Source organism: Primulina tabacum, chromosome 10, assembly GCF_025594145.1.
Source record: "Primulina tabacum isolate GXHZ01 chromosome 10, ASM2559414v2, whole genome shotgun sequence".
Lineage (NCBI taxonomy): Eukaryota > Viridiplantae > Streptophyta > Magnoliopsida > Lamiales > Gesneriaceae > Primulina > Primulina tabacum.
Genome location: NC_134559.1, coordinates 1,563,677 through 1,577,148, shown reverse-complemented (window position 1 = coordinate 1,577,148; position 13,472 = coordinate 1,563,677). Strand labels below are relative to the sequence as shown.

The window sequence follows — 13,472 nt, the reverse complement described above, 5'->3', positions numbered from 1 at the left end:
CGGGAACCTTGAAGGGTGATGACAGAAGAATAGAGAGCACAAAGGAGTGAGATGCAAAGTTGATGCACTTTCATCATTTGTGCTCTCTATCTTCTGTCAACAACACTACTATTCCCTCTCCTAACGTAAAGGCAACCGTACTACGCAAATCAATCAACAAAATATCGAATTAATCTATAACAAATTATACTATATATATATATGTGTGTGTGTGTGTGTGTGTGTGTGTGTGTGTGTGTTTAAGTTACAAATAAATTGTTTTATGAGGAAGTGGGTGGATCAGGGATTAGCATGTAGAGTACGCAGAGGGACAAGAAATTTCGCAGGGGTGTAGCAAAAAAAAAAAAACAGTGGATGAACTCATGTGTTTTTCATGTAGAATCTTATGCCACGGAGCAGGTTCCGATCGAGCGATCCCTCTAGCTCCTAGCCAGCTAGTAACTCTCAAGTAAATTATATTACAAATTTATATTCACTTTTACAAAATATATGGTTTTCCTTTCAAAGTACCCTCTATCAACTAAATTCTTTAATTTAAATCATACGACATGCTGAAAACTTGATTCTAGAGCTAATGATTGGGTGAAGGAGCTAGAAGAGGACGATGACAGAAGTATAGGGAGCACAAAGAGTGAGATACAAACTGATCTTTGTATTCTCCTCATCTGTGCTCTCTATCTTCTGTCAACTCACTACCACCAATTCCACCTCACCCTATCACCCGTCTGAGGAAAGAGCTCTGACAATTAAATTTACACACACGCACAACACGTGAGCCTAAAATTTTGATAAATTGACAAATCTATGTGTTTTTCACAAGAAATATTTACTTTTTCTATGACAGTCGGGGGAACAAGGACGACTACCTTTATCAGCTACCATAACTTCGCCCTCCTGGTTGATGGGTAAAGGAGAAAAGGGGTTCATGGGAGAGAAGGGTAAGAAGGGGAGTAGAAAGATTTGAGAGTAAGTTGGTATGGTATGAAGGTGATCCGAGTATGTATTTTTATAGGGAAAAATTGTTTGCATGTACTTGGGTCAAAATATTGCTGGAAACAAAAGCTGGATAAGGAATATTTGTAGCATTAGAAAATCCATTGTTCATGCTTAATTTTGCTAAAGAGCCGTTTCGGGAACCAGAACAAGATAGGGATAACAGAAAAAATTCGAATTTTCATGCAAGAAAAATTTAAAATTCCAGTCAGCAGTATAGTCAAATAGAATCAAGAATATAAGAATATGACAAGTAATTTGGTGCCCGAAAGAATCAATATCATTGTGGTGCTGTAAGCTCGTAACTGGGAAAAATTGACGTATGATTGGCGGTCCAAAGAAATGTAATTTATTATGTAAATACTCATGTTATCAGCTTAATTAATCGGGTGAAGACAAATGCGAGCTAGGCAAGCAACGACGAGGAGCAAAGACAAATATGCATGCAGCCAAGTTCTCAAGTGGTACGTACAAAAAATGATTGGAAATAATAAGTGGTAGTTTTTATTTTTGTGTGTATATATATTAATGGATTGTTATTTTTGGAAATGTATGCGATATTGTGACTAATATATTTGGTGGGACATGCAGATTTTGGCAAGAAAATGATTTGGTAATACGAAAAAATCTTCCTCTTGATCACATTGGAGATAAAAAGTCGTGGTAAATCTAGGTTTTTCGAATATACGATGCATAATATCTATTTCAAACCATGCAAGATAAAATCTTCGAGGATAAGAAAGTAGTAGGGCATTTATCCTCAATCGATTAGGCCCACACAATTTAATTGGGGCGGTGTGGAAATATTTCGTCGTCCACTTGTCAGCACCCTATGGCCTCACATTTTTATCCAACTTTGTTCTTTTTAGCTAAGTTTAGAATCTTTACAAGATTGCGTCTTCATTAACAATTTAGGCAAGTTCTTCGCTACTGGTTCTCACATTTCACATTTCTTGTGGTTATGCTTAGTTGGGAATAATTCGTCCTTTCATTGAATCGGGTCGATCTACATGATTTAACTTCTCGAAACCTCTTTATTAAATTGCTGAAATACAGTAACAAATTTATGGTAACATGATTTAAACAGTAAAAGATAAACTATAACTACTTTTGACAAAAAAATTGTGTAAGACGACAATGAAAGAGTATTATTTTTTATTGTGAATATCGGTAGGGTTGATCCGTCTCACAAGAGACCTACTCGTTACTTTTTATGTTCTATGAAATACACATAAACAAATTTTGTAATTACTAATTAATTAACAAAGAAAACTTTAATATTTTACTCCATGCACCAATATTACTCTATACATATGCATGTTTGTTTATACGTCAAAACTAGATGTACAATTGGTAATAAAAGTAAGTATTAATCATTAAAAGATGTATGGTTGAGGCAGTGTTTGTAACTTACTACAAAAATCAGGTATTGTTTGAAAATACTTGAAAATTTGATTATGAAATTTTTTGAAACATTTAATTCCTAACAAAGGGGCGAATTATATTCATCAAAATTTAAATTTTATAACTAATTGATTGCAAATCAAAGCAATTAATTCTTTAAGAAATATTTACAAATTGAAAATAATTCCACGTAAATTAACCATAGCAATCTACAATTTTAAGAAAAAAAACCATTAACGTATACGAAAATTAAAAAAATACATTTTTTTTTACAATAATACAAATAATTTGTCCAAACAATGCATTCATTTTAGATCGGTTGGACCAAAATGGTCATTCTTTATCCAATTTTTAGCTCCTATCCCCAATCCATCTACTAAATAATTATTCGACAATTTTCTTTTACCCAATTCTTTTCTACTTTTTAATTTCACAAAAATTACCGTGAAACTGTCTCACGAATCAATTTTGTAAGACGAGTCTCCAACCCGATCTGGTCACTAAATTTTTTTTTAATGTCAAAAATATTAATTTTCGTTGTAAACATATATCGGATCATTTTGTCTCACCTATATAAATACGTAACATAGTACAAAAAAATTAGTATTGACATATTTCACCCCAGCTATGTACTCATAGTTCAAATATATATATTAATTGTGCCACGTCGGTTGGATAAATAACTTGAAAGTTGTATATATGGGCTTGGACGATCCTCCTCCCTTGAGCTAGCTTTTGGGGTTGAGTTAGGTCCAAGTTCCAATCTTAACATGGTATCAGAGCCAGGTTCCACCGTTATGTGTTGGACTGCCTATAATTAGGCCACCCGTTTTGCCCATAATTGGGTCATTTGCAAACTCCACGCTCCAGATGTTCATTTCTGGGCGTGAGAGGGGTGTGTTAATTATCCCACATCGGTTGGATAAATAACTTGGGAGTTGTATATATAGGTTTGGACAATCCTCCTCCCTTGAGCTAGCTTTTGGGGTTGAGTTAGGTCCAAGTTTCATTCTTAACAATATATACATAGCATATATCAATGAGTTCTCAATTCACACAAAATCGTGTTAATTGTGATTGGAATATCCTATCTATATATATATTTCCCCCCCTCTTTTCTTGAAAAGAAAGTGGAATCCCCCAGTGTATTTTCGAGAAGCATTCATGCATCAAAACTAATACATAGATTTTAAAATTCTGAGAGTCGATGAATAATGGATCATTTGCAACTTCTCAAACCTAGCTACACAAAAAAGATTATTGAAATACATCTAATCTTGTAGAACATATATAATATTATATGCATGGCACATAATAACTCCAAAAGTAAAATTAGATATATCAAGTTTTTATACATAATTTCTCTAGACTATCGAAAATTTTCATCTACTAACATAATCATTAATTTCATTTCAACTTTTCATAGCTTTAAATTTAAATTTTGAAATACCATTTTAGTGGTTGACTAATATTTATTCTCCGATGGCACCGTTTGGTTTGGTTCGTGTGATATGATAAGTAAATAATATATAATAAGAGTGATTATAAAATAAAAAGTAAGGATAAACAACATATTATGATAAATTATACGATGTTTGACATGATTTTAACTTGCTTGATTATTTTTGTTAATTATTTACTAAAATATCCTCGTCATATATATTAATTAGTAATATATTCTTAAAATGATTGAATAAATAAATAAAATTTCTAGAATTATTTGATTTAAAAAATTATAAATAAAATTAAAATATTATATTAATTATTAAATTTTCATTAATTCAAATTTTCGAAAAAAACTAAAAAAATCGATTAATATTATAGAAAATAATTAAATTTTGATAATAAGATAAATATGCATTTATTGTGATAATTAAAATATTAATACAAATTTGAATATTAAACAATGGTTAATAACAATTATAATATTATGATTAAAAATAATATAATATTAAAATATGATTAATAATAATTAAATTCTTTATAATATTATTCTAATTAAAAAATATATTTAAATATTATTAAATTTTTTGAATTTATAATTATTTTAAACTTTAAGATATTAAAAAAAATTTAAATTAATCAAACATCGTCCCTTCTCCTGGATTATATAATCACTAAAAAGAGAATAATAATGCATACAGTGCGGGCCAGGTACATGCTGAACATGCCTATCACAATATTAATCATGCACACCAAACACATGATAAATGACGGATTAAAAATCAACCACTCCTTATCATACACACCAAACAACGCCAAATATACCGTTAATAAACCCAGATATAAACTAAATATTTTACCCACATTGATATCACTCAAAGAAATTGTATTTAATGAAAAAATTAACATATGAAAAAATTCACACAGCACCGCCGCTGCACCTTGTATTATATCCATGAACTAGAAATTAACTACGGTAGCATGAATCGACAAAAAAATGAAATCAATTTGCAACAGACGGAGTATATCCCAATTCAAGAGAAGAAGCGGAAGACTTGTATATCTCAAAAAACAGCCTATTCTCGAACTCAGTTCTGGAATTCGCCATCGGAGGACCATTACGAGCTTCGGGGATCACCTTTTTCGAACCAAAGACAGCGTTCTTGATTCTGCGCCACAGTTTCTGCGGCGAGGGAGCTGGAAGACTCAAGCAAACTTCCGGCGATTGTGTGATTCTCACAGAATGCTTGGTGTGACCGCCAAGTTTCGCGGTTTTCAGATTCCTTCTGTTTGTTGATGCAGATGAGAGGTTGAAACTGTAATTGTGACTGTACCCTCGTCTGCTCCACTGTTTCTTCAAGCTCCCGTCCATGGCTGAATCGATTCAGTACAGGCTTTGTATTGAGGCTTGTGCGTAGGAAAGAGGGAGGGAGATAGATTACAGAGATAGATGGCTCTACGATCCAAATCAAATTAAGTTTCACCCATTTATAGGAAACAATGGAATTATAGAGCCGTCCCTAAATAAATAAATAAATTATTAAATTAATAAAATGCGACAAATTAATTCCGTCAATATTTATAATAAAAATAAATTTTTTTTATAAATAATTTAAATAAAAGTTCAGTTTCATAAAATTCACTCACGAGAAGTCTAACACGAATTTGTATATAAATAGTATGGTCATAATAATTGTAACAGCATAATTAGTATAAAACAAAAAAACCCACCAATTTGAAGCTGAATCTTATTAATTTTATGTATTCTTATAAACTTATATATGTATTTATCATGTATACAGATTTTGTTTTAATATATAATTGGTCTCCTTGCTGTTTTTGTTTTATTTCTTTGGCATTATGAAATGTAAATTAAATACTAATAACTTATATTAAGTATTAATTAGATTAATTTTGTTCACATTTGCTTGAAGAAAATTAGTTATTAAGAATTTTCAAGTCAGCAGGTCAAGAAAGCCGGTGGATATATTTATTTGACCAACATAATTTTCGAAGAAAGGTGTGCTGCAGCCTGCATGAGTAGCATGTCAATACGATATTGCAATTTCCAGGATACGTCATAAAAAAAGGTCCAACATAAATTTCTTATTATATACACGAATAATCAACTCTCAGCAGCAAAATTAAGTAATAAATCAACCATGCCAATCGTTGAAAAGATGGTAAGCATCTTTATTATTATAAACTCCACAATGTATTTATATATTCACACATTTCCGCATGTGCAAACCTCTACTACTGACCTTTCTCTTATTTGATGCTAGTGATATTTGGCACACGTTGTTTTTTTTCACAATTTTATTTATATTTAAATATGAGTCATATCATAAATACGAAAAAGCACTGAGAAACTAAACTGCAATTTTGAAGTAATATTTATTCTAAAAAAAACCAACAAAATGGGAGTTATTCAATAAAATGAACCGAATAAGGATTAAATAAATCAATGACTTCCTGGTAGCGAATCGATACTCTATTCACACCACACGTTAGAAATAATGATATTTTATTAACATATAATAAGAGAGAAAATGACACCAAATATTTTGTCTCAATTATGAGAAAACTTAACAATAATAGCAATATATTAGATATGGAAATAATCTTTACCTAAATGATTGTATAATATTTTATTCAAATATCAAAGTTTTTTTACAAAAATCTATATGGTTCTTTCCCACTGGAAAGCCCAAATAAAAGTAAAAAATTTACTGATTATAACGACGAGCCCAAGTACTATTTGGGCATTCGAATTACTCTCAAACCCAAATAGCTCCCCCATCTCTAAAACATACACCGCACACACAACTCCATTATCCTGAGCCAACTATTCTACCAACCAAGTGAAATGAACCAGAACCCAATTTACATCAACAAGACGGATTCAACACCACCTCTCTGGAAGTGGAAGACCATTGATCTCCAGCAGAGAAAGCCCGGAAGCAAGCTGTCAACGGTGACTGAATTCTTCGGTGAAAGCGGGCGGAAGCTCAACGACGTCGTATTGGGTCCCGGAGTCGGCGCTGGAGTCGGTTGCGGCGTCGGTCTCGGTCTGGGAGTAGTTGGCGGAGCAGGGTTCGGTGGTTCGGGTTGGAACCGACTCAGTCCCGTGTTTGGGATTGGAATGGGATGCGGCGTGGGCGTGGGGCTGGGGTTTGGGCAGGGTTTTGGTGCAGGCTTCAGCTTGGAGTCCCTTAAATCTCATTTATCGAAGGGGAAAAGGAAATCCAAATCAAAGAGACGGGTCTGAAAATTGTCGTGAAGACAGGATTTTGAGTGTAGTGTGTGAGCGAAGTGATTCTTTTTACCAATTGTGATTGCTTCCACGGTTTAAGAGTTTGATTTTTCAAATAATTGAATTCAGTTGAATTTTTATGTGTTCATTTTTTTCCCCGTCGGAATTAATAATTACGGGTGTTATGTTTTCATTTATATTAAATATTTATACAAGGAAAAAAACAATGCAAAAAATATATTTAACATGAAAATTGAATTTAATGCATTTATTTAATAGATATCATATAGTATATATTTACCACATTTATTAATGATGATTGCAATTAATAACGAGTCCACGAAGCTCAAACTTAATAATAATTGAGCTCAATTACAATAAACGAGGCGGCTCATCTTGTCTTTCTAAAACATGGAAGTAGGAATGAAAATTTCCCCGTCAAAGCGAAGAAATAAAGAGTTGTCAACTGAATAAACAATACAAAGAATTATATCTATATAGTTAGGATAAGCACAAAAAAGAGTAAAATGATTAATCTACTTTGAGAGTTTACAATAATATATTCCAACACAAAAAATTCGATAAGATAAGTGTATTGAGAAATTTTTTGGACTTATTCTTTTGGACTTCACTAAACGTTGTGCAATTTGGGAGGTTTCTCAAAATTGTCAATATTAACCCCTCTCAAATTGCACAAGTATCTCTCACTAATTTCTATTAATATATTAAATATAAAATTAGATATTTAATAAAATAAAAAATGATATATAAATTATGATTATAATTTTACACATACTATGTTTGTGCATAATTTATAAGTATGAATTAAAAGTGAGAAACTTATTGTTTCGGTTAAAAATGGAGGAGATATAAAGTTTAACAACTGAAAATATGACGCTAATGTTTAAAGATCTTGTGTTTATGAGATATAAAGTTTAACAACTAATGCTATTAGTTCTTCCGATCCTCCACCTGTCGCCCGTCGAGACAAATCTCCGGTTTTCAGCGGTGGCAGGATCAGCTTAAAAAATGCTTAGGGGGGAATGTTCCTGCTGATATACATACCTTCTAGTCAGGATCAACCACTGATGAAAACTCCTGATCCCATGATTTCTTCGGAACTGATTGATATCTCTCCAGTGTGTTCTGCTATCCGTGGTGGTGATATACGACTAAGATATCATATATCATACAACCCAACATTGAGTTTTCTGATAATGTGACTTTGTTACTTGAGCGCGTTCAAGATCTCGAGTTTGATTGATGGGCTAAAATGAATACTCTCCTCAAGCGCTCCTTCGACATCTTGCCAAATGGTGTGGCTTGTAGTAGGAAGATATTATACTTGGAAGTGTGGAAATCTGATTAATATTTTGTACAATTTTGCAATTTTCTTTACAGTATATATACCTGTACTCTGTGTTGTAGTAATGTTTATATAATCCATTTTTTTCAAGTTCCAAAATATTTGTTAAAGACGAACTTTATTATTCCTAAAATCATTAAATTGTAACCAATCCAGAGGAATTCTTCCATTAAAGCTGTGAAATACTAACCCTTGAATTTTTTCGACAACCCTGTTGTGTTTCATAGTTTTTGCTAGCTACCAGACGTCAAAGTCAGATGTTAGTCCAATCTGCGAGAAAAATAGTGTTACTAAGGGAATAAAATCAGAATTTTGTTACAGAACTGGGGATGTAGTTGGCGAGATATCTTTTCTCCTCCTCAAGGCAAAAGATTTCGGTCTGAATGTACGGCGACCCATGGGATATGATGCTCTTCGAGTCTTTGCTTTTTTTGCAGGTGTCATTTCAAAGATCTGATTCGTGGTTTTGCTTGAAAATGTGATCACAGCATCGGGAACCTTGTGTTCTTCCTCAACTTTTAGCTCCCTTGTTTCTCTTCGTGATAGCTCAGCTGTAATTATATTTTCTTTCTCACTTGCTTTCAGAGCTTCAATCCAAGCATGAGCAGCAGCGACCTTTTTGTCCGCGATCTCCTTGGCTGTGTCTGCATGCCTGATGAGGTACTCATATTCAAATTTGGAAATGGTGATTTTTGAGCTATGCTGAGTAGTTGAAGCTCTATTTCCCTTTGTAATCTCAATTTGCGCTCTTAAATTCTCGAGGGCTATCAGCTCTGATGATTTAACGGCTTCAAGTTCTTGCGATGCCTCTTCTAATTTTCCCTCTGCTAAGTCTATCTCAGTATCAGTTTTTACAAGTTCTTGTCTGATTATTGCAGTTTTTTCGCTGACGTGGGACAGATCGTTCTTTGATGCTTCAGATTCAGATTTCAATCGTTCAAGGGTAAGTGATAGATTCGACACCTTGGTTTTGGCCTTGTTTTCTGCAGTAGATTTTGCTTCCAGTTTAGCTTTAGCTCTAAGAAGCTTTAAGTAGAGATTCTGCATTAACATTTCTGTTATTCGTTCTTTCTTCTTTTGTTGCAAAGTCTCTTCCATAGCTTGCTTAAGCTCATTCCGAACGACGTTCATGGAAGCCTTTAACTGAAAGCCACCCTCTCTAATTGCATCCAATTCTTTCTTTGCCGCCTCCAACTCTTTTGTGACAGAATCTAACAAACACGAGAATTTCGAGCTTTCATTTCTTTCTGTTCTTTTCACCATCTCCTTGATTTTTTTCAATCCATTGTCTAACAGATTGATATCTGATAATGTAACAGCCAGCTTGTTCTCCAATTTTCTTGCATTTTCTATTTCTCGAGCCATTTTCTTCATTTTATTCCGAGTCACCTCCCTCCTTTTCAAGAATCGTTCATTCTTTTCTTTTCTTTGAACTTCAATCTCTCCATATTCCTTGATGGCCTCAATTTTAGCCAACTCAACTAACACATGCTCTTCATTAGTTTCCTCAATCTCTCTTCTAATTGTTTCTAAGGAATTCGCATGGATTACCATATTCAAAAGAGAAGAGTCTGTTTCCTGCTCAACCCGTCTTTTTTCTTGCAAAACAAAAGCCATATCCAGCTTAAGATTATTCAGTTCTTGTTTCATAGACTTTAAATCTGCCACCACTTTGGCATACTGAGAATCTCCAGTTATCCGTTCTGCTGCACTTGCTTTTGCGATCTTTGGCTTCTTGCCCTCTCGTTTTTGTGTTTTGGCTCTTGAGATCGGTTCTTGGATTCTTGGACTCGAATTTTTCGCCATTTTCTTGTTAGCAAAAAGCTCCGATTCTGTTTCTGCTTGTCTTTTGCTTCGAACTAGGATTTGCGAGGCTTCTAAAACACAGTTACACTCAGGGAGTTTACAGTTAGGATCATAGATAAATAGAAATACAAATTTCGATCAAAATTCTCGGTACCTTGATAGCTGCTATAACAACCAGACCATTTTCCCTTCCACGAAGCTCGTGAACACCTATCGTTGATCTTTTTATGAATGAAATTTTACAATTTCTGTAAATTTAATCAAAGCCCAAAATCTCAAATGATATTTCAAGTGTTGTCCACTTGCCAAATATAAAAATGTACAGCTAAAATAAATTTCTTTATGGGAATTAGTGGCCTAAAAAGAAAGATAAAGTAGTGGTGGCGATTGGGTGGCATCCCCTGCCACGGGATAGGAGTTTATCCTCCGTGGACCCCAAGAAAAATGGGAGCACTAGTTCGCAGGAAATGGACCCCTTGTTGAGCTAAACTTTATATTCTTAGAAAATCATTTGATTTTTTATGTAACGAGATACAGTAAATTGCCGTTTTCTTTTCCAAGTTGTATAAAAAAGATTGATGATTTTTTAACCAAATTTACTTCTCGTCTCCAACAATATTATATGCGACACATGTAACCCAAAATGGCAAGCAAAAGCTCAACGGAAAAAGGGTTCATATTCCAGAAGTTGAAGAGATTGAGAAATTGGAAGAGAGACACATGGGGATGGAAAAAGAATTAGATCAACTCCAATTGAAGATGAAACTTCGAAAATTACAGAAAATATTTCAATATATATAGCTTGCTTGATTTGGTCTTGATTGTCATTCATCAGCTGTGAGCGATTTCAATGCACCAATATCAGAGTCATTTTATCTCTCTTCCTGGAAGTGAATAGCCCTGTTTTGATATTAAGGCTTCAAGCTCAGACATCAAGGCCGATGTCCCTTATCCTAAAATAGCTCCACCGTCATCTCGTAAGGAGAAAGTTTCTAGTATTTTGTAGCCAGGGATAAAAATAACTGGTGATAAAAAGAGAATTTATGGATGTAGATACCTGAAGGGCATCTTGTACGATCAGTTCAAAAAGGTTTTAACGAACCATTTGAAAAAGAATCTGAACATAGCATGTCGTCTTACCTTTGAGTGAAGCTGCTTGGTAGTACAAAGGAAGAAGCTGTTTTGCATGAGATCATATTTTGATGGATGAAGTATTATCCTAAAGTGCTGGTTTGAACCTAAAGTGTTTAATTGATTATGTTTATACAGATATACGGTAGGACCTTGTCATGTTCTGCATTATGCACAGTGAACCGTCTATTTGCTCGTGCAATCAGTCCTTTTCCTCTGCACTTCATCCTGCAAAATTCGAAGGATCGATTTAAATCCCGATCCAACAATGATAACGGAAACAAGCTTCATCAGAAGGAATTCAATAATTTGTTATACAGTTGCAAAGTACATGTATTATTCAATATCAAATAATTTACCAGTTTCAGTTCTGGATCACAAATCTTCTGCTCTTTTTGCATGGCAAAGAACTTCAGCAACTGTTGCAGGAAAAAAAGCGAAGATAAAAAATTTGGACACAAGCATGACAGCAAAAGTAAGTAAATTTCAACTCGAATAGGGATTAACTCGAGTACACTTACTCCAGTCCTCTGCATTTCCAGTGATCTTGACAATGCATCACTGGAAACAGCAAGAAAGTTGCAACCTCTATAAACCGCAAGAAAGTCTTTTTTACTCCATACGACAACACCTCCAGTCTTCAGCTGCTCAGCATTATGAAAAATATACATTAAAGAAGCAACCTATACATCATTTCAAAAGTAGAATGATATCGAAAAATAAGGCACTCTCGGTAAGGATCCTCTTCCAATGATACTGGTAATATATTGAGATGAGAAGATAATACAAAAGTAATGCTCGAATTGCAAACCCATCCAAAAGCTAGTAAATTGTAATGGTTGAATACTAAATTGGTACGAATAAATGTACATGCCCAATGTCCCAAACCCTGGGGAAAATTGCAGCCACCTCATATATTCTGTCAAAACTTGCATATAATGAAAGCAAACCAACCTACTAGAAAAACCAGGAACAAATTCAACAAACGATAGCATATATAGTTCTTGGTGATACAATGAAGGAACTTTGAACTTAATATGTGGCTGACCTCGACTATTTCTCGAGCTCTGTCCAAGTTTCAACACAAAGGAAGATCAAATTTAAGCATTGCAAGCTCATCACTTCTCCAAACAAGAATAACTTGATCAACAACAGCCTCAGTCACCCCTGCTTTTTTAACCTTCACCCATGTTTTCACTGTCGCTGCCTCACTCTCAACCTTCTTAGCAACTCTCCATCAAGGCTCGATTGAACAGCTGTCGCCACTTTCTCCTTCTTTACCTTCGTAGTTACAATTCTTTCCTCTCTCTCTCTTAAGGTAAATTTTTAAAATTTTTGCTCTTGTCCACATCTTCCAGTGAACTGCCAAATTCAACATTTTTTAATGGTTCCTGAACCACCTCGAAAGTTCTCCCTACCTCAGCGTCATTTTCATTACCCCCATCCCCCCAGAGTTCATTTGGTGGAAATATAAACTTAACATTTTCTGGTTCATTTTGAATTTCCTCTTAACTCTTGCGATTCTTGGAGCTTCTCAATCCCTTTATAGATTCTCTTCACCTTACCTCTCCCACCACCCACTTTTCCGGTCAAAACAATGTCAGGATGTTCCGGTCAAAACAATGTCAGGATGATTCTCAATCCGTCCAAGGCGTGATCTTTATTACTTTTTGGCCTTGTAAACCACAAAATCTCGTCGGGTTTAACAAGAAGAGGGCCATTCATCCATGGCAGTGTGCATTTTCATAGCTGAACCTGAGTTCGGATGGGTCCTGAAGATTTTGGATAAATTTTTGGCTTTCACGTTCCAAACTTCTGCTTTCCAATTTGCGCTGCCACTGGCATCGTTACGAGGGCCGGAAAAGGTGACTCCCAGAGATTTAGCAGAATCAAACAAGAGAAGCGAATGCGAAGGAAGTGTGGAATTGTGGGGGTAAGAGGCGACTCTAGTAGAACCAGAAAGGGTAAAGGAGAAGGAGACATGAGATACTCGAATGGTGGAAGAAATGAAGACCGTGCAAAGATTTTCTTCTCACTTCCTTGCTGTAGATGATGATATTTTTGTGGAGCCGT

General features: G+C 34.5%; 1 protein-coding gene across 3 annotated transcripts; it reads right to left on the bottom strand.

Annotated features, from left to right (window-relative positions):
* Positions 1 to 8,577: 8,577 nt before the first annotated feature.
* Positions 8,578 to 13,461, bottom strand: LOC142504829 (protein PLASTID MOVEMENT IMPAIRED 2-like). 3 transcript variants are annotated; one of them, XM_075617655.1, is made up of 5 exons: positions 12,448 to 13,461; positions 11,921 to 12,043; positions 11,759 to 11,818; positions 10,423 to 11,627; positions 8,578 to 10,339 (listed from the first exon to the last, which is right to left on the bottom strand). In XM_075617655.1, the coding sequence occupies exon 5, from the start codon at positions 10,266 to 10,268 to the stop codon at positions 8,778 to 8,780; it is 1,491 nt and encodes a 496-aa protein (XP_075473770.1). In that variant the 5' UTR covers positions 10,269 to 10,339; positions 10,423 to 11,627; positions 11,759 to 11,818; positions 11,921 to 12,043; positions 12,448 to 13,461; the 3' UTR covers positions 8,578 to 8,777. The 3 variants fall into 3 exon arrangements, with proteins under 3 accessions (XP_075473770.1, XP_075473768.1, XP_075473769.1); XM_075617653.1 differs by having other exon boundaries at positions 8,578 to 11,627; XM_075617654.1 differs by lacking the exons at positions 11,921 to 12,043; positions 12,448 to 13,461 and having other exon boundaries at positions 8,578 to 11,627; positions 11,759 to 11,849.
* Positions 13,462 to 13,472: the final 11 nt, after the last annotated feature.

Excerpts from the sequence above, each read along its gene's own strand:
- LOC142504829 (XM_075617653.1), bottom strand. The coding sequence starts at position 10,268 with ATGGCGAAAAATTCGAGTCCAAGAATCCAAGAACCGATCTCAAGAGCC.